At 51.5% G+C, this 24,759-nt stretch overlaps 2 protein-coding genes across 3 annotated transcripts in view; one reads left to right on the top strand and one right to left on the bottom strand.

Annotated features, from left to right (window-relative positions):
• Window positions 1–1,292: 1,292 nt before the first annotated feature.
• dmac1 (distal membrane arm assembly component 1) lies at window positions 1,293–2,877 on the bottom strand. Its single transcript, XM_063036128.1, has 2 exons — window positions 2,514–2,877; window positions 1,293–1,683 (listed from the first exon to the last, which is right to left on the bottom strand). The coding sequence occupies exons 1-2, from the start codon at window positions 2,704–2,706 to the stop codon at window positions 1,568–1,570; spliced, it is 309 nt and encodes a 102-aa protein (XP_062892198.1). The 5' UTR covers window positions 2,707–2,877; the 3' UTR covers window positions 1,293–1,567.
• Window positions 2,878–3,369: 492 nt separating this feature from the next.
• The window catches only part of dpp3 (dipeptidyl-peptidase 3), a 57,345-nt gene continuing 35,955 nt past the window's right edge, over window positions 3,370–24,759 (top strand). The window contains exons 1-3 of one of the 2 annotated variants that reach the window (XM_063036115.1): window positions 3,370–3,419; window positions 7,706–8,000; window positions 23,439–23,528. In XM_063036115.1, the coding sequence (XP_062892185.1) occupies window positions 3,403–3,419; window positions 7,706–8,000; window positions 23,439–23,528 (402 nt within the window). In that variant the 5' untranslated portion in view covers window positions 3,370–3,402. Of the gene's footprint in view, window positions 3,420–4,669; window positions 4,918–7,705; window positions 8,001–23,438; window positions 23,529–24,759 lie in introns of those variants that run through there. The other variant, XM_063036114.1, reaches the window with a different exon arrangement.

Raw genomic sequence — 24,759 nt, 5'->3', positions numbered from 1 at the left:
ATTCTGAGAATGAAGGGGTTAACATATGAGGAGTGTTTGGCAGCTTTGGGTCTGTACTCACTGGAAGTTAGAAGAATGCGGGGGGGGGATCTCATTGAAACCTACCGTACGTTGAGGGTAAGAACAGAGGTAAGGAGTAGCCAGAGAGTGGTGGGTCTGTGGAACGCCCTGCGGTGGAGGCCAAGGCTGTGCGTATATTTAAGGTGGAAGTTGATTGTTTTCTGGTCGGTCAGGGTATCAAGGCAGGTGAATGGGCTTGATGGGATCCGGGATCAGCCATGATGGAATGGGTGAGCAGACTGGATGGGCTGAACAGCCTAATTCTGCTCCTATGCCTTATGGTTGAGTTCCGCCTCGATTCCACCCGGCACTTCAATCGGTCGAACCCTCAAGACTTCAGTTCGCACCACAAAAATGCCAAGTGGTGCAGGCAGTTCAAAAGCTCGACTCCGAAGGGGCAGTTACGGGGTATTGATTGCGGTGATTTGTATTTGAGAGGAAGTGTGTTTATACGGCAAATTATAGTGTTGTTTGTTTCCTCAGTGCCACTTTTAACTGGAATAGTGAATCGACGTGAGCCCTGAGCAGCTCCGATGCTGGTGAGAGGGTTAAAATGGGCATTCTCCTTGAAGTACGGTCGTTCTGCCCCGGAAAGTGTGCTGGGAACACCGGGATTTGGACCCAACGATGAAGGGATAAAGTCTGGATGGTACAGAACTCGGAGATGTGTCTGTGGAGCCTGGTGGGGTGGGAGGGGGTGACACGGTCTGTGCGTTCTCCCCCGTGACTGGGTGCTCCGGTTTCCTCCCACGCTCCAAAGACGTACGGGTCAGGGTTAGTTGGCGCCAGAAGCGCGGCGACACTTGCAGGCTGCCCCCCACCCCCCATCAGCACACCCTCGGCCTGTATCGGTCGCTGACGCCAACGGCGGGTCTCCCTGCACGTCTCGATGTACGTGCCACCTCTTGGAGTGACGATTCTGGACTTGGAGCCGGAGGCCCAGCTCCGGGACAGAAGGTATTTAACGTACTCTCCAACCTAGCTCCGCCGTGGATGGCCCCAGGCTGCAAAAGGAAGACTGAGCACGGGGGGGGGGGGGGCTAGCAAACCCATTTCCGTAAAAACCCAGAGCTACAGGAATGCCAACAGAAGCTGCCTCATCCCGGGGAGAGGAAGGATTGGTGACAATGGGGACAACGGGAAAGACTGACCAGGACTGAGGACGCTGGCGGACTGCTGCCAGTGGCTTTTGCCCCAATAGGGGTGATGGGCTTAAGAAAACGACCAGCTAATTTCCAGTAAGATGTTTAATTTATTTGATGAGCAAACTCCATGGCATATTTCCAATACCGAACGTGTACAGAAACGTTGATTAACACAAGCGCACACAATGACACGATGTACTTCCCCCATGTCACCCCAACCCGCCCCATCTGGGCACCTCAAGTCTTTAGAAATAATTCCTTCCACTGTGTGAAAGTTCTTTTTTTTTCACTCTTCCCCCCCCCAAAGAGAAATTTTTCACAGAAGTCACCAAACTTTCCCTTTTGTGCTGAAGCAAGGTCAGTCAAGGTCTGCTGGACGGCTCTCCTGGTTTGCTTTGTAGGCCCGGTGCTCCTCTGTACTTCGGGTGAGACTTGTCAACAGGATCGACCATGATGACCAGACCCAAGGATAGCAAGCCTGCCACGAGAGAAGGAAAAGCATGTCAAAAGTTGTAGAATCAAAAGGTGCAGGCGCGAGGGGTCCTGCAGATGCTGGGGAATGCAGAGCAACACACTCAAACCGCTGGAGGAACTCAGTAGGTCGGGCAGCATCTATGGAGATGGAGAGGAATAGGAGTAGACTGCTTTGCCAAGTGCCACAAAAGGTGGGATTTACTGGTGACCACCCTTCATAATTCTACTTCCCATTCCAACAGCTCAGTCCAGGGCCTTTCCTGTTGCCCCGATGAGGCCACCTCAGGTTGGAGGAGTAGCACCTCACATTCTGTCTGGGCAGCCTATAGCCTGATGACATGAACAACAGTTTCAGCAACTTCCAGTACTTTCTCTCCCCCCCCCCCCCCCCCGGCCAACCCTTCCTCCTCTCTTTCCAGTCCCCACTCTGGCTCCCTTCACACTTTCTCCTCATTTGCCCATCACCTCCCTCTGGTGCCCCTGCTAATTCCCTTTCTCCTAATGGATTCCTTCTTATTCTGAATTCTGCCCCCTTCCTTTCCAGACCCGACGAAGGATCTTGGCCCGAAATGTTGACTGTTTACTCCCCTCTGTGGACGCTGCTCGACCTGCTGAGTTCCTCCCGAATTTTGTGTGTGTGTTGCTCATAATGTGTTGGCCCCTTGAGATCCATTTAATTAGTCAGACCTTTACCAGGTTTTATTTAACATTTTTATATGGTTGTATAAGGGTGGGGGTAAGGTTATGGTTGTCCAGGCGGGGGTGGGGGCAGAGGGAGTCGGAGGCAGGGTCTGGCGGGCGGTGGGATGGGGGTCTGCGCCCCTCCGGACTCACTCAGGGCGAAGACGATCTGGCCCACGGTGCCCATCCGGGTCGGTCCTCCCTTCTTCATCACCCCGCGGGCCGAGGCGTAAACGTAGCCGCTGGCAGCCAGCAGGCCGCCCCCGCACACCACCCGGCAGCCCCAGCAGTCACGAAACAACCGGCGAGCGGGAGCGGCCGCCTCGCTGGTCCCCGGAGCTGCCATCGACCTTCCCGCAAAGGCCACCCGGACCACTAAACCGACGGACTCCTTTCACACGGATTGTGTCCGGGCCTACTGCTTCCCTCGGACAACCGGCTGTTGCATTTGTCATTACCGGTGTCCAAAATCGTCGAGTTAGATACAATTAAGGTTATAAAAGAAACATTTAGTTTGTAATATTTATTTATCTACTTAACGATATGAGTTATTGTTCATGCCAAATATAAATCTCATACTTTCTAAAGACACCCGCGCCAGTTTAGGATTCCATCTCCCTGTTTGATTGGATGATGTCAAAGTCAATCATTTCCTCCTGCTCTCTGATTGATCAAGTCGGATGTCAATCAATACTGGGCTGGTCCGCCAGCCCAGGAATCACTGCATTATTATTTTTCCCCGTAACTATTATTCAATCGTAATACCAGAGATATAGCTTGACTTCCTACCGTGTTATTTTCGAACTGTTATGAGACAGCCTCCTCGTACGGGCTGGTAGCACGTGATATTTTAAACTCGGGGGACGGGTCGTCTCTGCCCCCCGATTGGGGGTGGAGCACGTCAATCAGGAAGTCCCTCGCGCGGTTGGTCGCAGGAGGTGTCAGTCGGCCGCCCCGCTGCCCTATTGGTGAGAGCCGGGCGGCGAGGGGGCGGGAGAGGAGTTGCCCGTCCCGCCCCGTGACCAGAGGCCGGAGCCAGTGGATGAATGAAGCGGAGAGGTGAGTTTCCCTTCGGCCGGCGGGGCCCCCCTTACCCGCCGGCTCCGATGTAGCCGGCTCCCGCCCGTAACTCAAGAAGCTTCCTTTGTCCTGGTTCGGACCGAACGCTGCAAACCCCCGACCCCTTTTCAATATTGGCCAGGACGCCCGGCCCCTTTAACGTGGGCTAGGAAGCGGGACCTCTTTACTATTGGGGTGCGCCTGGTCCCCTGTGTCTGCAATGAGAAACCACAAATATTAGTCTCTTTATTTTTTTGGGGGGAGGGGGTCGGGGTTCAGGTCCCCTTTAAGTTGGAGGTCTGTCCATATCCCGTATTTTTGGAAGGGGTTCCCATCCACCCCTGACCCCTATAATGTCGGAAGAATAATCTGCAGATGCTGGAAATCCAAAGCAACACACACACACACACACAAAAAAGCTGGAGGAACTCAGCAGGTCAGGCAAGAGAGTATTGGGTCGAGGCCCTTCGCCAGGACTGGAAAGGAAGAGGAGAGTTAACTTGTACTTCTGGAGGGGTTACCTGCACCCCCTTTAGTGTTAGAGGGTCGCTGGGATCCCATAACTGTTGGAGCTTTCTCCGATGGTCGTGTTTCTAGGTTCCCGAGGTCCCCCCCCCCCCCCCGGACTTCAGCCGTCTGGCGTTTGTCTGCTGGCGGTACGGTCAACGGGGAGGCTCCACGCCGAGGGAGATACGGCGGTGGAGCTGGCGGAAGATGACGGCGCGACACCATTAGCGAGTGAAGGGTTGCAAGGGTGCTGCCTGACCTTCTGAGCGCCCCCGGCATTTTGTGTGCGTGGCTCCGGATCGCCAGCCGTCTGCAGGCTGTCTGGTGTCCGCCAAGAGTCCCCAGTCGTCTGGCATGCCATGGACCCTCCCTCCCTCCCGATCTGCCCGGGGCCGTGCGGTGGCTACCCGTCTTTATCAGCCTCCACCACGTTAAAACAAATTCACCCGCGGGGCTTCTCCGTTCGGGGAATCCAGTCAGAGAATCAGAATCGGGTTTATTATCACCGGCAGGCGTCGTGAAATTTGTTAACTTAGCAGCAGCAGTACATAATACAGAAGAAAAATAAAATAAGTAATTCATTACAGTATACTGTATTGAATAGATTAAAAGTCATGCAAAAAGCAGAAGTAATATATATTGAAAAAGTGAGGTAATGTCTAAGGATTCAATGTCCATTTAGGAATTGGATGGCGGAGGGGAAGAAGCTGTTCCTGAATCGCTGAGTCTGTGCCTTCAGGCTTCTGTACCTCCTCCCTGATGGTAACAGTGGGAAAAGGGCATGTCCTGGGTGCTGGAGGTCCTTAATAATGGAGGCTGCCTTTCTGAGACACCGCTACCTGAAGATGTCCTGGGTACTTTGTAGGCTGGTGCCCAAGATGGAGCTGACTAGATTTACAACCCTCTGCAGCTTCTTTCGGTCCTGTGCCCCTCCATACCAGACAGTGATGCAGCCTGTCAGATGCTCTCCATGGTACATCTATAGAAGTTTGTGAGTGATTTTGTTGACATACCAAATCTGTCCAAACTCCTAATGAGGTCCAGTCGCTGTTTTGCCTTCTTTATAACTGCATCGATATGTTGGGACCAGGTTAGGTCCTCAGAGATCTTGACACTCAGGAACTTGAAGTTGCTCACTCTCTCCATTTCTGATCGCTCTATGATGTCTAATTCATGCATTGAAGGTGAGGGGGGGTGTAGGTTAAAGGGGGATGCGAAGGGCAAGTTTTTTCTCTAGAGAGTGGTGGATGTCTGGAATGTGCTGCCTGGGGTGGTGGTGGTAGATTATTGGATCTGGGAATACAGATACAAAATTCTCTAAAAGTGGCGTCACAGGTAGATAGGGTCGTAAAGAGAGCTTTTGGTACATTGGCCTTTATTAATCAAAGTATTGAGTATAAGAGCTGGAATGTTATGATGTGGTTGTATAAGGCATTGGTGAGGCCAAATCTGGAGTATTGTGTTCAGTTTTGGTCACCAAATTACAGGAAGGATATTAATAAGGTTGAAAGAGTGCAGAGAAGGTTTACAAGGATGTTGCTGGGACTTGAGAAACTCAGTTACAGAGAAAGGTTGAATGGGTTAGGACTTTATTCCCTGGAGCGTAGAAGAATGAGGGGAGATTTGATAGAGGTATATAAAATTATGATGGGTATAGTAGTCATATAATAGTCACTTTATTGATCCTGGAGGAAATTAATTTTCATTACAGTTGCACCATAAATAATAAATAGTAATAAAACCATAAATAGTTAAATAGTAATATGTAAATTATGCCAGGAAATAAGTCCAGGACCAGCCTATTGGCTCAGGGTGTCTGACCCTCCAAGGGAGGAGTCGTAAAGTTTGATGGCCACAGGCAGGAATGACTTCCTATGACGCTCCGTGCTGCATCTTGGAAGAATGAGTCTCTGGCTGAATGTACTCCTGTGCCCACCCAGTACATTATGTAGTGGATGGGAGACATTGTCCAAGATGGCATGCAACTTGGACAGCATCCTCTTTTCAGACACCACCGTCAGAGAGTCCAGTTCCATCCCCACAACATCACTGGCCTTACGAATAGATAGAGTGAATGCAAGCAGGCTTTTTCCACTGAGGCGAGGGGAGAAAAAAACCAGAGGACATGGGTTAAGGGTGAAGGGGGAAAAGTTTAAAGGGAACATTAGGGGAAGCTTCCTCACGCAGAGAGTGGTGGGAGTATGGAATGAGCTGCCAGACAAGGTGGTAAATGCGGGTTCTTTTTTAACATTTAAGAATAAATTGGATAGATACATGGATGGGAGGTGTATGGAGGGATATGGTCCGTGTGCAGGTCAGTGGGACTAGGCAGAAGATGGTTCAGCACAGCCAAGAAGGGCCAAAAGGCCTGTTTCTGTGCTGTAGTTTTTCTATGGTTTCTATTAGGAGACGTTTGGATCGGCACGTGGATGTGAGGAAGATGGAGGGATGTGGACATGGTGTAGGTCGGGGGGATTGTTTGATTTGCTTTTTAGCTGGTTCAGCACAACATTGCGGGCCGAGTGGCCTGTTCCTGTACTGCTCTGTTCTACATTTGTAAATTTTATTATCGAAGTGTGTATATATGTTACCATATACACACCTGAGATTCATTTTCTTGTGGGCGTACTCAATAAATCTCTAATAGAGTAACACCCCTAACAGAATCAATGAAAGACCGCCCAATCTGGGCGTTCGACCAGAGTGCGGAAGAAAAACAAACTGTGTAAATACAAGATGAAAGAAATGACAATAATAATGAATGAAAAGGCAATAAATATCGAGGACACGAGATGAAGGGTCCTTGAAAGTGAGTCCATTGGTTGTGGGAACATTTCAGTGACGGGGCGAATAAAGTTGTCCCCTCTGGTTCAGGGGCCTGAGGGTTGAGGGGTGATAACTGTTCCTGAACCTGGTGCTGTGGGTCCTGAGGCTCCTGTACCTCCTTCCTGATGGCAGCCATGAGAGGAGAGTTTAATCGGGTGGCACAGAATCGTTGAGCCTTTTACCATGTATCTCAAAATAAAAGGAATGAGGAGCAGATGGCAGCGTGACGCAGCGCGCACGGCCACTCCGGTGAACGATATCTGTATTTGTTAAGTAGGGTGCCGTGCACAATCCTGATTTGATGGAGACGGACGTGAGAGCACAGAGGAACATCTGGAGAAACTTCTGAAAAATGCCCGCTTCTCTGTCGCTGCTACTGTGTGATCCAGAATCTCCGGAGGGGAAGGCCCTGAATCCTCGGCTTTGCTTGTTTCGGCGGCCGGGGCGGGGTCGAAGGCGCTCGGCAGAGATGGTGCTCGGTGCTCGATGTCAGAGGGCTGGTCAGAGGCTCGAAGTTTTCGGACTGACTCAGAGTCGGCTGTGGTCGGATGCTTCCAATGCATCGGCAGTTGTCGGTGCCTGGAGGTTCACGGCAGGGAGAGTTTCTCCCTTTTTGCTGCCTGCTATCGGGGACTATCAGGACTAGATTGGGACTTTGAGACTTTTTTTTACCGTGCCCATGGTCTGTTCTTTATCAAATTATGGTATTGCTTTGCACTGCTGTAACTGTATGTTATAATTATGTGGTTTTGTCAGTGTTAGTCTTTGGTTTGTCCTGTTTTTTTTGTGATATCACTCTGGAGGAACATTGTATCATTTCTTAATGTATGCTTTTGTAAATGATAATAAACGAGGACTGAGTATCCTCATAATCCAATCTAAATAAAAATCAATAAAATGTTCCTTTTTATTTCTGTTGAATTTAATCAGCCTTGTTTGTATTTATACCTCAGGTTTGCCTTCATAGGACGAGACAAGATGGTGGACTCCCAGTATATTTTGCCCAACGACATTGGCATCTCGCTGCTCGACTGCCAGGACGCCTTCCAGCTCCTCTCGAAGGAGGAGAAGCTGTACGCCCACTACATTTCGCGCGCCTCCTGGTATGGCGGTCTCGTGGTGCTGCTGCAGACGTCCCCAGAGTCCCCCGCCATCTACGTCCTGCTGCAGAAGCTGTTCAAAGCCCAGCCCGTCAACGAGCTGCAGGAGACAGCCACGGCAGTGGGCATGACCCCCGAGGAGTACCAGGTAACCTGCAGTGTTTTCTCTGTCTCTGTCACACTCTCTCTCACTCCCTCTGTCTCTGTCTCTTTCACTCTCTGTCTGTCACACTCTCTCTATCTTTGTCACTGTCTCTGTCACTCTATTGTTCTCTTTCTCACCCGTCATGTACCCCGTGATGGGTTAAAGAACCAGCAGAAATGGAAAACACTTTGGGGTCTGGTATTGCTATTAGCTGATAATATTTATTAGTAACTATGCAACACAGTAATTTAAGTGCAAATAAATCAAACCGGTTAGCAATGATTATATATAAGTAAGTGTGAAATATATATAAAAACCAAGCTTCTTCAAGTCTAGGGGTAAATAGATACAATCTTACAATGATGAGTAAAGTTCAGTTCAGTTTGTGGTATTGAGTTGAGTAGTGATGGAGAGAGACAGAGGGAGAGATTTGAGTCTTCAGGTGAAGCTGACGCCATCGATCTTCTCGTTGTCCTCTGAAATCCTGTAAAAGACACTGACTGTGACTTCAACAAAGGGGACCGTTCTTCTGCGGTGGAATCATCAACCCAGGCAAAGGTTTGGACACGTGGACAACTCCCCACTGGTCACTCTCTCTTCTCACTGCAAGAGCCACTGATCGATCCTCCAAAAAAATCAATTTTTTCCGTGGGCACAACAAAGCTCATTCAGTGTCCAAAAATATGTGTTGCAGGTCTATCATTTGACCTCCTATTTATCTCACCGTACTGAGTACCAACTGTCATTCAAAGAACTCCTCCCTCCTTTCTCTGTGCAAGAATGCACTAGCAGGCCATGTCCTTGGGAAGTATAAACACGCTCCAGAGAAACCATAACAACGATTGTCCATCAAATAATGCCACCCTCGGTCACCATAGCGACTTATAAGCTGCACGGTGCCCTCTCTCTCCGAACTCAGCAGAAAACCAAAAGTTAGTCTCGGTCCCGTCTTGTGCCTTAAAGTGACAGTCCGCAGGAAATATGAACCTTAGGGGTTCATAACACCATCTCAAAGCAGTCTTCGTCTCTCTCTCTCTTTTCAAAACAAGATGTCGGTGCTAAATACCTCTCTCTCTCTCTCTCTTTTCAAAAGCACAGTTCATAGGGGTAATTCAGGACCCGGTCTCACACCATTTCTTAATCATGACGATCCAGGAGTAGCTTCTTCCCTTCCACCATCAGGTTTTGGAGCGTAAACCCATGAACATCACCTCAATATTTCTGTCATCTCTTTGCACAACAACAAATGTTACCACGTAAATCAACAGTAATAAATTCTCATTTTGCCCCTTCCCTCGTTCCCTCAGGGGAGGTTCGCACTGCTCGTATCTGGAGGCTTCTCGTGCCCTGTTCCGGGAATCGGTAAAGTCTGGGCCGATGGCCTCACTGTCCGACCCAGGGGATGCCGAGACGTGCCACATTTAAAATGAGGCCCGTTATCTCACTGGAGTGAAAGTACTTTTGCAAGTAAGGTGGGGGTGAGGGGAATGTCAGATCGTGGAAATCACTGAGCCATACTGCTTGGAAACAGGCCCTTCGGCCCATTGAATCCCTGCTGACCACTAACTACCTGCTGACATTTTAGGCATCCGTTAGTCTCAAGAGACCATGGATTTGCGCCTTGGAAGGTTTCCAGGGTGCAGGCCTGGGCAAGGTTGTATGGAAGACCGGCAGTTGCCCATGCTGCAAGTCTCCCCTCTCCACGCCACCGATGTTGTCTGAGGGAATGGCACTAGGACCCATACAGCTTGGCACCAGTGTCACCGCAGAGCAATGTGTGATTAAGTACACACAACACGCTGCCTCGGCCAAGGCTCGAACTAGCGACCTTCAGATCACTAGACCGACGCCTTAACCACTTGGCCACGCGCCAACACCTGCTTACATTAATCCCACATTAATGCGGTTACTCTTTGCCCGCTCCCCCCTTCCTCCTCTTTATCCTCCTCACCCTCACGCCGGGGGCAACTGGCAGCAGCCCACAAGCCTTTGGGAAGTGGGAGGGAGCCCGCATGGTCAAAAAAAGATCCAAAGTACGTCAATTATCAAAGCATGCGTACAGTGTACAACCCTGAGATTCGCCTTCCCCACGGACGGCCAGGAAGCAACGAACCCGTTCAGGATTGAAGGACGTCCTTTTAGAACAGAGATGTGGAGAAATTACTTTAGTCAGAGGGTGGTAAATCTGTGGAATTTGTTGCCATGAGCAGCTGTGGAGGCCCAGTCATTGGGTGCATTTAAGGCAGCGATAGATAGGTTCTTGATTAGCCAGGGCATCAAAGGGTATGGGGAGAAGGCAGCGGAGTGGGGATGACTGGATGAAGTGGATCAGCCCATGATTGAATGGCGGGGCAGACTCGATGGGCTGAATGGCCTACTTCTCCTATATGTTACAGTCTAAGAAAAACGTCAAACGCCCAACGTGCAAAAAAAAGGGCAAATTGTGCAAAAGGCAAAAAAAAAATTAATAAGAGTTTAAAACTTATAAAAACTTTAAAACTTCTAAAAACTTTATCCCAGTATAAAGTATTAAAAAAACCCCAAGGGGTAAACGCAAGACTATTAATCATCAAACCGGAGAGTCACTGAAGCAGACTGGGAATGTTCAGGTCAGTTCAGTTTGGCGCTGTGTCGTTCGTTGCCACTGCGCCCTGATCAGAATCGCACAGAATAGCAATGAGAACGGGATAACGTGCAAACTCCGCGCGGACAGCACCGGAAGTCGGGATTGCTGCAGCCGAGGTTCTGGCACTTCCCCGCCTGGAGGGGAGCGGGCTGGGACCACTCAGATAGTCTGGCGGCCACCACGTGTTTTGGAAGCCGTAGCGAGTCTTTACGTCGGCAGCTGGTTCTTGTACGGTGACCCCGACGTTTTACACTCCCCCCCCCACCCCCCGCAGCTCACGCCTGCTGATCCTGATCCCAGCCCCAATTCATTTTCAGATTTATTCCTCTCGTGTGCGTCGAGGAGTGCAGAGAAATGCGTCGTTCGTTCAAACAGCCAGCACACCCAAGGACGCGCTGGGGACGGGGGCAGCCCACGAGTGTGGCCGCACGCTCTGTCCCCCAGGCGCCCAGACAATCGCCCGCAGAGACCCCGACACAGCGGCGAGCACCTCTCTTGTCACCGGCAGCCTGAAGCCTCGGGTGTCACAGGAGCCGCAGGAGCAGAGAGTGGACTTTGTCACTTTCTGGTTTCGGCCCGCGTTGTGTTCCTCTTCCCCACCCTGCATCTTGGCACCGGCTTCAAACTGGGCTCTTCCTCCACCCTCAACGCGGCCAACACAGACCCAGCCTCCCACGTAGTGCCTGAGCTTACAAACCCTGCTGTTGCCTGCAAGATGCCGCAGCGTGGGAGTGGATCTTGTCGGGCGAGTTTGGTGGATGTGACTTTCGTGTCAAATACAGAGGACAAGCCTTACGAAACCTGAGAGGTTTCATTAGTTGTTTATCCAAGCGTTTACCTGTGAACCTTGTTCAGGGTCGCGAGGAAAATTATTTTAATATTCGTCCTGTGTTTCTTTGTGATTCAGCTCAGGGTGTTTGCAAAGCAGCTGGGAGGCGCCCCTCGTGTTAAACCACAAGAAAATGTTTTACTAGAATGAGCACAAATCCAATGCAGAACGAAAGATAAATGTCTAGGGTTAATGCAGTGCGGGAATGAAAATAATACTTGCCCACCAAACAAGCTGATCTGTGGAATGATAACAGACTTTGCCACAGGCCCCTAACCCCTCCCTCCCCCTCCTCCCCCTCCCTCTCCCTCCTCGCCTCCCACTCTTCCTCCCTCCCACTCTTCCTCCCTCCCACTCTTCCTCCCTCCCCTCCTCCCCCTCCACTCCTCCCCCTCCTCCTCCCCCCTCCTCCTCCCCCCCTCCTTCTCCTCCCCCTCCCCCTCCTCCCCCTCCCTCTCCCTCCTCCCCTTCCCCTCCCCCCTCCTCCTCCCCCCTCCTCCTCCCCCCTCCTCCTCCCCCCTCCTCCTCCCCCCTCCTCCTCCCCCCTCCTCCTCCCCCTCCTCCTCCCCTCTCCCTCCTCCCCTCTCCCTCCTCCCCCTCCCTCTTACCCTCTCTCTCCTCCCCCTCACCCTCTCTCCCTCTGCCCCCTCCACCCTCCTGCCCCCTCCCCTTCACTGCTCTCCTCCCCCTCGCCCTCCCCACCCTTGCCCTCCTCACCCACCCTGCCCCCTCTCCCTCCTCACCCTTCCCTCCCCTCTACCTCTCACCCTTCCTTCCTCATCCCTCTTCACTCCCTCCTCCCCTTCCCCTCTCCCCCACCCATCCTTCCCCTCCATCCTCTCCCTCTGCACTCCTCCCTCCTTTCTGTCCCTCCTCACCCCTCTCCCTCTGGCCCCCCTTCTCTGACACCCCCCTCTCTTCACCATCCCTCCCTCCGCGCCCCTCTCCCCTCCTCCCCTGCCCTCCCTCCCCCACCCTCTCCCTCCCTCCTCCACTTCCCCCTGCTTCCTCTTCACCCTCCCTCTAACTCTCGACCCACTCGTCCCTATCTCCTCCATCTCGTGGCACCTCCGCTCATCCCCTGGCCTAACACAGAACTGCCCTGCAGCAGGAAAGTGCCCCCTTTACACACCCCTAACCACAGTACTTACCCATTCATCACAGTCCCGAGCGCCTTTGCAATGATCTCACCTTCCCCAGACAGACACATTGTTCGCCGCTTATCCGTAGTCTTGCCCTCCCTTGACTTTCACAAATAACGTCTCTGTGGACCGGTTCTCCTCTCCCTTCTCAAAGCAACCCTGACACCATTTTGCCTGACCGGACTTCCATTTTGTTTTAGAGGAATCGCATGTAACTTCCCTTTCAAGAGCCTCTCGACATTTTCAGACAAAGCACCCCCCACTGGCAGCGGGGAGATCGGTCGCTTCACTGCTCTGGTTTGTTGACTCAAGGTATCAGGACGATCTTCCCAGCTCCTCTTTGACTTACTGACATTGAAAACTTGTTCCGGTTCGTTACTGTGGGTGTAACCGACGTGGAAATCAGCTTCTTCGTGGCAGCAGAACTTAACGGGTCCACGGACTCATTATCGATCTCCTAACTTCCGGTGATTTCTCCACACCCTTCCCCCCCCTCTCGTTTTCCACTCCCCCATTCTGGATCCACCCTCAACCCCTGCTCTTCTCTTCCCCGGCCCATCACCTCCCTCCTCCCTTGGTCGACTCTGCTCTCCTATCAGGTTCCTTTTCCTTCAACCCTTTACCTATTTCCACCCATCATCACCTCCCTCCGGTCCCCCTCCTCCTTCCCCTTCTCCCACGGTCCGCTCCCCCGTCCAATCACGTTCGTCCTTTCTTCACCTCGTTAACGCTTTTCCCACCAATCACTTCCCAGCTTCTTGCTTTACCACACCTCTCCCATCCACCCCATCTTCCCCCTCACCCATCACTGGCCAGTTTATATTCCTTCCCTTCCCTCCCACCCTCTTATTCTGGCTTCCTCTCCCCCGCCCCCTTCCTGATGAAGGGTTTTGGCCCAAATTACGTACCCACTGCCCGTTACGCCACTGGTATTGGGGGCAGCAATGGAGGCCCTCCATCTCTGGTGTTCAGGGCTTCTTTCATCATGAAGTAGCTTCCTCTCGGTTTTCACGACTGCCAGTCACGCAACTCCCTGGTGGAGACTCAGGAATACCGTCTCACTCAGATGTAGAAGGATTCTTCACTGCTGTTCCAATTTTGTTTGACCGGTCAGCGTTCTTAACCCCGAACCTGGAGGACCGGTGGACCACTCTTAGTCTGACCTCTGCCCTTTGACCCTGTTTGGCATGGGTGACCCTTACCAAGGGCCCCCTGACTCCCAGCCAACGTCGCTCTTCAGGTCATTGAAACACGCGAGCCTCCAAACCCTACGACAAGGTTGTGGTCCTCTTGGAAGCTCGGCCCGGAACGTCGACTCGTTATTCCTCTCCGTCGATGCTGCCCTCCAGCGTTTTGTGTGTGTTACTCGTTATTTATAGCATTTATTTTTGTGATTTGTTGTAGTTTCTACGTCTTTACGCTGTACTGCTGCCGCAAAACGACAAATGTGCAATTCATAGAGTCGTAGAAGAGTACGGCGCAGAAACAGGCCCTTCGGCCCATCTAGTCCGTGCTGAACCATTTAAACTGCCTACTCCCATCCACGTACCTGTCCAAACTTCTCTTAAGTGTTGAAATTGAGTTTGCATGCACCAGCTCGTTCCACACCCTCACCACCCTCCGAGTGAAGAAGTTTACCCTCATGTTCCCCTTAAGCTCTTCACCTTTCACCCTTAAACTCTTCACCCATGACCTCTGGTCATATGTCGCTGATCATAAATTTGACTCTAATACGAGAAACACTAGTTAACAGAAGCTTAAATAAACAACGATAACTTGCCTGACAAACTGAGCAGAGTAACACTCTCTCTCTGGCAATCCATCCCGTAGGATGATGATGGTTCCTTTCAGTCAGTTAGTGGGGTGGTACCCCACTCCTCAGAAAGGAACAGCGTGTGCGTGAGTGGATTTTAGGTGAGTAGGGGGTTGCACAGGTCCGGACCCACCCTCTCGACATCCCCTCCCAGATCCAGTGGGATGGTGGGGTCCAAGACGGCTGGGGGAAGTTCTGTTGCCGTGAACGGCCAGACCAATCTTCGATGCAAGGGATGCCCTTTCCGCGCTTCTCGGCACGTGTTTGCTCGATGGCCGTCGACCCTACGAGAGGGTTCATCCGCCCTTTGACAGGTCTTGTTTTTCGTCCTGCAGGGTGTCTAGCCACCCTCCTGGCCAGGCAAGCCCGGTGGGGGAGCCGGTCTAGTCGCCGACCACCCGACCATGCGACAGGTAGCACTGGGTTACATGGTACCAGGAGCGTTCAGACCAGTGACCTGACCTGAACACGGGTAACACTTGAGTGAGGGGAGGAGGAGTTCTGGTCCCAGGTAGAGGTAGGGTATTACAGGTCGCTTCGAGAACCTGATGGGAGTGGGGAGGGGCCTCTTCCACCATTCAATAAAATCGCCTTTTCCCCATAACCCTTAATCCAGGGGTCCCCAACCTTTTTTGCACCGCGGACCGGTTTAATATTGACAATATTCTTGCGGACCGGCCGATGGGGGCGGGGGGGGACGGGAGCTCAAGTAGGGTTAAACTCACCTCAACATGTCTTTTACAGTTAGGGTCGCCAACTTTCCCACTCCCACATAAGGGACAAGAGTAGCAGTCAAATCCTGACGAAGGGTCTCGGCCCGAAACATCGACTGTACCTCTTCCTATAGATGCTGCCTGGCCTGCTGCGTTCACCAGCATTTTTTGTGTGTGGTTTCTCTTGTACAGTATTTACCCCGGGGAAGACCACCATGACCATGAAGCCTTGCGCGGGCACCCGTGTGCTCATGTGTGACGGGCGCGTGCGATGTGCGCGTACGTGCTGATTTTTTCCCCCACAAATCGGTTTTCGTTTAATCTTCCCGACTACACTGTACATATATTGTTTCTACTTTATATAGGCTGTGTATTTATCTTATCATATTCCTGCATTTACTATACGTTAGTGTTATTTTAGGTTTTATGTGTTATTTGGTATGATTTGGTAGGTTATTTTTTGGGGCTGGGAACGCTCAAAAATTTTTCCCATATAAATTAATGGTAATTACTTCTTCGCTTCACGCCATTTCGGCACGAAAGGTTTCATAGGAACGCTCTACCTTAGCGAGGGAAATACAGGACAAGGGCAGTCCCGTATGGGACAAAGCAATTTAGCCCAATATATGGGATGTCCCGGCTGATACGGGACAATTGGAAACCCTGTGTTCAAATTCAACAGGGTGGGTGTGACAGAGAACGAGGAAAGGTGCAGCTGACTTGTATCGTTTCCTCACGGCCTGGTAGCACATGCTTTGCGGCCCGCTGGTTGGGGACCGCTGCCTTAATCTATCTAACTGTGCTGTAAATGTCATCAGTAGTGTCTATGGCTTCCCTGGGCAGCGGGCTGAGCAGATCCATTGCTGTCTGGGAAAGAGCAGTTTCTCCTCGTCTTCATCCTCAGTCTGTTCCCCAGATTTTGAGGTAATGTCCCCTAGTTCTAGTCTCACTTGCCAATGGAAACAACTTTCCTGCCTCTGCCTCATCTACCCCTTTCATAAAATCCCCTCTCGCTCGTCTGAATTTCCAGTGAGCGCGGTCCCAGGAGACTCGATCTCCCCTCGGAGGTTAACCCTCCGCATCTCCGGAAAGCAACCCGGTGAACCTCCTCCTCCGCAATACGCCCAAAGCCGATGTACCTTTCCGCAAAGTGAGGAGACCAGAACGTGCACACAGTGCTGCAGGTGTGGCCTCACCCCTGTGTAGTTACAACATAACCCCGCCCCCCCGCTCTTAAATTCAGTCCCTCCTGCAATGGAGGCCTACTCGATCGCCTGTTTCTCCTGCAAACTGACCACTTTGCGACTCAAACGCAACCAGTGCCAAATCCCTCCGCGCAATCTTTCGCCATTTACATAATAATCTGATCTTCTGTTTTCCCTTCCGAAGCGGACGACCTCGCGTTTACCAGCGTTGTACTCCACCGGTCAGACCCTTGCCCGCTCACTATAATGGTATGCTGGCATTCATAGCGAGAGGATTCGAGTACAGGAGCAGGGAGGTACTACTGCAGTTGTACAAGGCCTTGGTGAGACCACACCTGGAGTATTGTGTGCAGTTTTGGTCCCCTAATCTGAGGAAAGACATTCTTGCCATAGAGAGAGTACAAAGAAGGTTCACCAGATTGATTCCTGGGATGGCAGGACTTTCATATGATGAAAGACTGGATCGACGAGGCTTATACTCGCTGGAATTTAGAAGGCTGGGGGGGGGATCTTATTGAAACGTATAAAATTCTAAAGGGATTGGACAGGCTAGATGCAGGAAGATTGTTCCCGATGTTGGGGAAGTCCAGAACGAGGGGTCACAGTTTGAGGATAAAGGGGAAGCCTTTTAGGACCGAGATAAGGAAAAACTTCTTCACACAGAGAGTGGTGAATCTGTGGAATTCTCTGCCACAGGAAACTGTTGAGGCCAGTTCATTGGCGATATTAGATATGGCCCTTGTGGCTAAAGGGATCAGGGGGTATGGAGAGAAGGCAGGTACAGGGTTCTGAGTTGGATGATCAGCCATGATCGTACTGAATGGCGGTGCAGGCTCGAAGGGCCGAATGGCCCACTCCTGCACCTATTTTTCTATGTTTCTATCCACACCCCTCTGCGGACTCTCCGCGTCCTCTGCACAATTTGCGAACGCAGTGATCTCACAGCGCGCTGACCCTAACTCATACGTCTTTGGGACGCGGGAGGAACCCTGAGCATCCGAAGGAAAACCCACCACACACGGTCCCGGGGAGAGATGGTCCTTGCTGCCCGTGGTGGGAATCGAACCTGGGTCACCGGGACATTGTACCGCAGGGCTTCACCGGTGAGGACCCCCCAGACAGGCCGCTCGACGCCCGCTGGACTTACCCATTGTCCACTTGAGAACACGCACAAACCAGCCTCGCCCAGGGTAACCTGAGCACTCTCTGAAATAGTTATCGACCATTGGAGCTTAAATATAAATCTCAAGTTTCGCGTTAGCTGCTCCTAGCACTGACCCTGCAGGCTCGTTGCCAGGGCTTGTTACGCCCCGCCCTGCCCTGCCCTGCAAAGCGAAACCACTCTTCCGCTAGTTCCTCCTCTTGTTTCAGAATCACGTTCGGGTCTTGGCACGAAGCTCTGGGGAAAAGAAAATTAACTCCTCAGGTGCCACGGCTGGAGCATCTTGCCTTAGGCCTGTTACTTTCTGCCGGGGACTTGTCTGGAGTGTTAGTCCGGACGTTCAGCTAGGTGAGAGCCTTCACGTTGAAAGGTCTTGATAGAGTGGATGCGGAGAGGATGTTTCCTATAGTGGGGGAGTCTAGGACCAGAGGACACAGATAGAGTGAATGTGGAGAGGATGTTTCCTATAGTGGGGGAGTCTAGGACCAGAGGGCACAGATAGAGTGGATGCGGAGAGGATGTTTCCTATAGTGGGGGGAGTCTAGGACCAGAGGACACAGATAGAGTGGATGTGGAGAGGATGTTTCCTGTCGTGGGGGAGTCTAGGACCAGAGGACACAGATAGAGTGGATGTGGAGAGGATGTTTCCTATAGTGGGGAGTCTAGGACCAGAGGGCACAGATAGAGTGGATGTGGACAGGATGTTTCCTATAGTGGGGGAGTCTAGGACCAGAGGACACAAATAGAGTGGATGTGGAGAGGATGTTTCCTATCATGGGGGAGTCTAGGACCAGAGGGCACAGATAGAGTGGATGTGGAGAGGATGTTTCCCATGGTGGGGGAGTCTAGGACCAGAGGACACAGATAGAGTGGATGTGGAGAGGATGTTTCCTATGGTGGGGGAGTCTAGGACCAGAGGGCACAGATAGAGTGGATGTGGAGAGGATGTTTCCTGTAGTGGGGGAGTCTAGGACCGGAGGACACAGATAGAGTGGACGTGGAGAGGATGTTTCCTGTAGTGGGGGAGTCTAGGACCAGAGGACACAGATAGAGTGGATGTGGAGAGGGTGTTTCCTGTAGTGGGGAGGTCTAGGACCAGAGGGCACAGCCTCAGAATAGAAGGACCTTCTTTTAGAATGGAGATGAGGAGGAATTTCTTGAGCTATAAGGTAGTGAATCTGTGAAATTCATTGCCACAGACGGCCATGGGGGCCAAGTTACAATGTTCATGGTTGGGGAAAAGGGGGAGGGAGCAGGAAGCACCAGAGAGACATCCTGTAATGATCAATAAACCAGCTGTCTGGAACCAAACGACTTGGCCTGGGGTCTCAGGGCTGGGGGTGTGGCTACACCCACGCCGCCCCGTCCCTGGCACTCAATCTCTGCATCCTGTCCCGCACCCTCGCCATTCCCAACACCCTTTGCCTCCGCGCCAGACTTACAAACTCGCTCTCCGCTCCTCGTTGTCAGCTGCAGGACCGAGCCCCGGACCTTTCCACGGAAGTTTCGGTGTACGCGCGGCAGACAAAACTAGCCCTTAAATCTTCAGCTCTCGAAAGTTCGGCCTGCAGGACCCCATCCAGATTTTGTTCTCTCTATCCTGTCGGCACTCGTAGGCACCGCCTTCACTGGCTGTTTCCCTTCCCCTTCCAGAATGTGGTACAGCTCCCGTGACCCTTGTACCAGGGAGGCAGCACACCGACGCTCCAGGGAAATCAATCCCAGCCTGTGGAAAGACCGAGAAGGAAAATAAATTCCATTTCTATTTATGTGCTCTATTTTTTATTTATTCATTTAATTAACCACGCTGCCGTCTCTCTGCAGCCGTATTCTGCATTCTGTTACCGTTTTACCTCACAGCACGTTCTTCCATTACACCTCGGTAAATATGACGTCTCTGGTTAACCATAAGTCACAGAATCTAGCCATTCGGCCCATCTGGTCTCTGCTACCCCATCATGGCCTACTTGCTACAGGTGTCTCTCCCCCCCCGCCTTCCGCACGTTCGCTTTACGACATTTCGCTTTTACGAAATACCTACATTAGTACCTGCTTTCGCTGACCGAAAGAGGATTTCCGCTTTTACGAGAAAAGACACCCGCTTTAAACTTGTGTTTACCCCGAAAGACTACCATGACCATGAAGCCTTACACGGGCACCCGTGTGCGCATGAACGTACGGGCCGGTTTTTTTCTACAAATCGCTTTTGGCTCTATCTTCTCGATTCTGTTAAGTGAAACTACACTGTACATACATTATTTCTACTTTATATCGGCTGTGTATTTATCATATTCTTGCCTTTACTGCATGTTAGTGTTATTTTAGGTTTTATGTGCTATTTGGTAGGTTATTTTTTGGGTCTGGGAACACTCAAAATTTTTTCCCATATAAATTAATGGTAATTGCTTCTTCGCTTTACACCATTTTGGCTTACGAACGGTTTCATAGGAACGCTTTGGATAGCGGGGGAAACCTGTACCCCTCTCAACCCCATTATCCTGGTTTCTTCCCCTAACCCTTGGCATCCTTATGAATCAAGAACCTGTCAACCAAACATACCCAGTGACTCGGCCTCTACAGCTGTCTGTGGCAATGAATTCCACAGATTCACCACTCTGTGGGTGAAGGAATTACTCCTCAAAGGGATGACCCTCTATTCTGAGGCTGCACCCTCTGGTCGTAGACCCCCGCACTACAGGAAACATCCTCTCCACACTCACCCCACACACACACACACACACGCACGCACGCACGCACGCACACACGCACGCAATGCTGGAGGAACTCAGCAGGCCAGGCTGAATCTGTGGAAAAGAGCGGACAGTCGACGTTTCAGGCCGAGACCCTTCATCGGGACCGGAGGAAAAGAGATTAGATTATGAGGACACTCAGTCCTCGTTTATTGTCATTTAGAAATGCATGCATTAAAAAATTAACAGTGTTCCTCCAGAAGGATATGACAGAAACACAGGACAAACCAAGACTAAAACTGACAAAACCACATAACCATAACATATAGTTACAACAGTGCAAAGCAATACCGTAATTTGATAAAGAGCAGACCATGGGCACGGTAAAAAAAAAGTCTCAAGTCCCGATAGCCTCATCATTTCACACAGACGGCAGAAGGGAGAAACTCTCCCTGCCATGAACCTCCAAGCGCCGCTAACTTGCCGATGCAGCACCATTGGAAGCACCCGACCGCAGCGGACTCTGAGTCCGTCCGAAAACTTTGACCCTCCGTCACCGAGCACCATCTCTGCCGAGCACTTCGACCCCGCCCCGGCCGCCGAGCAACAAGCAAAGCCGAGGACTTGGGGCCTTCTCTTCCGGAGATTCCGGATCACACAGTAGCAGCGGCAGTGAAACAGGCATTTCAGAAGTTTCACCAGATGTTCCTCCGTGCTCTCACGTCCGTCTCCATCAAATCAGGATTGTGCGCGGCACCCTACCTGACAGATAACAGACATCATCACCGGAGTGGCCGCTGCGTGCTGCGTCGGGCCGCCATCTTCTTACGGTCCGGATGAGGAATCAGAGTTAGAAGGTGGGGAGGAGGAGAGAGAGAAGCACGAGATGATAGGTGAAACCTGGCGGGGTGGGAGGGGGGTGAAGTCAAGAGTTGGGAAGTTGACTGGTGAGAGAGATACAGGGCTGGAGGAGGGGGAATCTGATAAGAGAGGACAGAAGGCCGTGGAAAGAAGAGAAGCAGGGGGCAGGAGCACCAGTGGGAGGTGATGGGCCGGCAAGGCGATAAGGTGAGGGGGTGGGGAACTGTGGGAGGCCATTACCGGAAGCTGGAGAAATTGATGTTCACACCATCGGGTTGGAGGCTACCCAAGGTGACGCTCCCCCATCTGGAGTGTGGCCTCATCAGGAGGCCGTGGGCTGACGTTATCAGAATGGGAAGTGGAATTAAAATGGGTGACCACTGGGAGTTCATCACCGCCCATCTGCAGATGTTCTCTCGTATTTGATCTCTATATCCGCTCTGTGGGTTCCCAAGTTCACAGTCTCCTTGATTAATGGCTTTGCTCCAAGGCATTAAAAAAAAGGGTTGGGAACCCCTGGTCTGGGGCTTTCAATATTTGGTAGGTTTCAGTGAGATCTTCCCCTGATTCTTCGGAACTCCGGTGACCACAGGCCCAGGGCCACCAAACACTCCCCCCATATTAACCCTTCCATTCCTGGAGTCATTCTGGTGAATCTCTTCTGGGCACTCTCCAGCGCCAGCACATCTTTTCCCAGATAAAGGGACCCAGAGCTGCTCGCGGTTCTCTGCCCCATCAGGGGCAGACGAGCTTCACAGGATGTTGCCTGCAATGGAGGGCTTCAGTCAAACAACGGGGTCTCCTGGTGGCCACCCGCTTCAGTTTTACTTCGTGTCCCCGTTGCAACAGGTCATTCTGTGCCCTCCTCTACTGCCACACTCATCCCTGTCCTAAAGGGTCGTCCCCTCTCTTCTGAGGCTGTGTCCTCTGGTCCTAGACTCCCCCACTACAGGAAACATCCTCTCCACGTCCACTCTATCTGTGTCCTCTGGTCCTAGACTCCCCCACTATAGAATACATCCTCTCCACACCCACTCTATCTGTGTCCTCTGGTCCTAGACTCCCCCACTATAGGAAACATCCTCTTCACATCCACTCTATCTGTGTCCTCTGGTCCTAGACTCCCTCACTATAGGAAACATCCTCTCCACATCCACTCTATCTGTGTCCTCTGGTCCTAGACTCCCCCACGATAGGAAACATCCTCTCCACATCCACTCTGTCTGTGTCCTCTGGTCCTCGACTCCCCCACTATAGGAAACATCCTCTCCACATCCACTCTCTCTGTGTCCTCTGGTCCCAGACTCCCCCACTATGGGAAACATCCTCTCCACATCCACTCTATCTGTGTTCTCTGGTCCTAGACTCCCCCACTACAGGAAACATCCTCTCCACATCCACTCTATCTGTGCCCTCTGGTCCTAGACTCCCCCACTACAGGAAACATCCTCTCCACATTCACTCTATCTGTGCCCTCTGGTCCTAGACTCCCCCACTATAGGAAACACCCTCTCCACATCCACTCTATCTGTGTCCTCTGGTCCTAGACTCTCCCACTATAGGAAACATTCTCTCCACATCCACTCTATCTGTGTCCTCTGGTCCTAGACTCCCCCACTGTAGGAAACATCCTCTCCACATCCACTCTATCTCGGCCTTTCAATATTCAATAGGTTTCAATTCTTCATTTTTCTGAACTCCAGTGAGTAGAGGCCCAGGGCCATCAAACGCTCTTTACATTAACCCTTCCATGCCCAGAATCGTTCTCGGGAACCTCCTCGGGACTCTCTCCAATGCCAGCACACCCGTTTTTTGGCTAAGGGGCCCAAAGCTGCTCACAATACTCCAGTGCCTTCTCGTCGTGGAAACATCAACTAAGAACACCCAGAGTGACTTCGAGTTTCATTTTAAGAGTTTATTAACATGATATCCTGGAGAGTCTGCAGCAGTCTCCACCACCACCAGAGCTCCGATTTTTAGGTTGTACAGAGCTCATATTTTTACAGCAAGACAAACAACTTCACGTAACTTTCTTTGGCATCCCACACTCAGTACATGATCAATTGTTTAAAAGATATGTCAGTTACCTCTCAGCGTGGGTCTAACAGTTCTTCCTGCTTCTTGTTATCAGGACTCATAATTTACCCCCAGGCGCATCCTTCCCCCTGGTTCCAGGGGCCTAGCATCTTATTAATTGAAGTTCCTGGTATTGTGCTTATCGTCCAAGGTTATTCTCGACACGCACCAGCAGTCTTAAGCTCAGCCGCTCCAGAATGGTCAAATATCCCATCATGCACTAGTTTTAACCATTTCTACCACACTTCTGGAATAGGGGATGATTCTAATGACATTTTGACCATGCTGTACAATTTACACATCGATCTTTGTGGTCTCTCACAGGCGTTCCTCGTGTATGCTGCCGGAGTTTATTCCAACATGGGCAACTACAAATCCTTCGGAGACACCAAGTTTGTGCCTAACTTACCGCAGGTAAGGGTATCAGCTCTCTTAAACTCCGATCATGTAACTGCCTTTTCGGTTTGAGACCTTGTCATAAGTCAGAGCCAGTCGGGTTTTGAAACAATCAGACCCTGGATACAGCACTGTGCAGAAGTCTCGGACACTCGTATATACCTGGGGTGCCCCAGACGTTTTGCACAGTACTAATAGTAATCTTATATATTACACTGTACTGCTGCAGAAAGAAAAACGAATTTCACGACGTATGTGAGCGATGATAAACCTGATTCTGATATGGGTCTCTGTTGTGGAGCGAGACCGGGAAGGGGGCAGGGAGAGGGGAATCGTGGTTGGGAAAAGGGGCAGGGAGAGGGGAGGGAGCAGGAAGCACCAGAGAGACATCCTGTAATGATCAATAAACCAATTGTTTGGAATCAACTCTTGCCTGGTATCTCAGGGCTGGGTGTGTCTACACCTGTGCCACCCCTCCCCTGCCCTCTGGCACTCCTCCTCCCTCGCCCCTCTCACGGCACTCCACTCTCGCCATCCCCAATATCCTTTGCTCCCGCCAGATTTACAAATTCCCTCTCTGCTCCACCTTGTCAAGTACAGCCCTGTGCAAAAGGCTTAGACAGCCTAGTTATAGATAATGTGCCCAAGACGTTTGCACAGGACTGCCTTTTGACCTGGCAAGGGCTGGCACATACAGGGGCAACTGCGGGCTGCAGTAGTTCTCAGAGTCTCCCGCGTCTACCCTTACAAGGGGCAGGTGCAAGCGGCTGGTAACTTTTAGGATTTGCCAAGTCTGGCCAGCGACTATACCCCATTAGGAGTTCGAGAAGGTTTGGTACGTCGCCAAAGACGCGGGCAAATTTCTGTCGTCGAGCCGCAGAGGGCGTTGCTGACGGGCTGCGTCACCGTCCGGTATTGAGGTGCCAATGCATAAATTTGGGGAAAAAAAAGCTGCAGGAAGTTGTAAACTCAGCCACGCTCCATCATGGGCACTAACCTCGCCAACACTGAGGACACTCCCGAGAGACAATGCCTCAATGAGGTGGCACCCCACACCAAGGGCCCCCATCACCCAGGACATGCCCTGTTCTCATCGCTGCCACCAGGGAGGGGGTGCAGGAGCCTGAAGGCACGCACAGTCAACGGGCTCAGTGGTGGAGAGGGCTTTGCACGTGATGTCGTGAGCTGTTTCACACCACGTCTCTGTCCATGGGCATTGGCGTTCCTGTCCCAGGAATGGCCGATGGAA

Source organism: Mobula hypostoma, chromosome 30 (genome assembly GCF_963921235.1).
Source record: "Mobula hypostoma chromosome 30, sMobHyp1.1, whole genome shotgun sequence".
Lineage (NCBI taxonomy): Eukaryota > Metazoa > Chordata > Chondrichthyes > Myliobatiformes > Myliobatidae > Mobula > Mobula hypostoma.
The sequence above is the reverse complement of the archived record's forward strand: the minus strand, read 5'-3'. Positions and strand labels throughout refer to the sequence as shown.